Raw genomic sequence first — 1,077 nt, forward strand, 5'->3', positions numbered from 1 at the left:
GGCCGCACCTGGTTGTTACCGAGCAGCCCAAGCAGCGCGGCATGCGCTTCCGCTACGAGTGCGAGGGCCGCTCTGCCGGCAGCATCCTCGGGGAGAGCAGCACCGAGGCCAGCAAGACGCTGCCCGCCATCGAGGTGGGCCCGGGAGCGGCGGGGCTCGCGCGGCCGCGCGCGGGACTGTCCTGCGTGCGTCGGTCGGTGCGCTTGATGGTGGTGGTTATTGCTGTTGGTATTGTCGGACCAGGTGATGCTGTCACCCGGCCCTAACCCAAAAGGTTCGAAAGGGCCTTCAAAGAAAGGCCTTCTTCCCGGCAATTCGGCGGTATGATCCCAGCACTATCGCTCCTAAAGGCACGGTAGCCGCTTGGTTCCCAAGTGAGGCTTTAGGAATCAGAGTGCCCTGGGCTGGCCGGTTACTCTGTTGATTAGAGCGGGTGTTATAACACCAAGGGCAAGGGTTGGGACCCCCATACCGGCCAGCGCCCCGCACCCTCCCCCCCCAAAAAAATCAGAGTGCCCTGGGTTTGAATACTGCTTCTGCCGTTTTCTAGCTGTGCAGATTTGGGCAAGTTACTCAGTCTCTGTGTGCCTCAGTTTCCTTCTCTACAAAATGAGATGATAATAATCAACCACAGCGGGCTGTTGGGAGGATTAAATGAGTTAATTATAAATGCCAAGGGCCTCTTTTACAGGGCAAGTGCTCAGTAGAGATGAGCTGATGAAACGGTATTATTATTATTATGATTATCATTACTCTTAGGCCCTGCCGTTCCACTTCTAGGAATTTACCATGTAGCTATTTGGTGAAATTTGCCACATGCACCTGGGTGAAAAGAGGATACAAGGTTATCCATTGCAGCCGTCTTTGTGTAGCCAGGAATTGGAAACTTTAATGTTCATCAGTAGGGAACTGCTGAAATAAATTATGACCATCTACACATCAGAATCCTTAGCAGTTATAACAAATATATCTGTGTATGTGTGCAGATAAATATAAATACTTATAAGTTAATGCGAAAAATTTAGAAATGAAGATGTTCCCTAGGTGATGTAGGAGTATTTCCAAGATATATTAATA

General features: G+C 50.1%; 1 protein-coding gene across 1 annotated transcript in view; it reads left to right on the forward strand.

Annotated features, from left to right (window-relative positions):
- RELB (v-rel avian reticuloendotheliosis viral oncogene homolog B) overlaps positions 1–1,077 on the forward strand; it is a 27,311-nt gene that overhangs the window by 6,487 nt on the left and 19,747 nt on the right. Inside the window, exon 4 of the mRNA XM_008586609.1 lies at positions 7–134. Coding sequence (XP_008584831.1) covers positions 7–134 — 128 coding nt within the window. The remainder of the gene's footprint in view (positions 1–6; positions 135–1,077) is intronic.

The sequence above is a fragment of the Galeopterus variegatus genome, unplaced genomic scaffold (assembly GCF_000696425.1).
Source record: "Galeopterus variegatus unplaced genomic scaffold, G_variegatus-3.0.2 Scaffold4041, whole genome shotgun sequence".
Classification (NCBI taxonomy): Eukaryota; Metazoa; Chordata; class Mammalia; order Dermoptera; family Cynocephalidae; genus Galeopterus; species Galeopterus variegatus.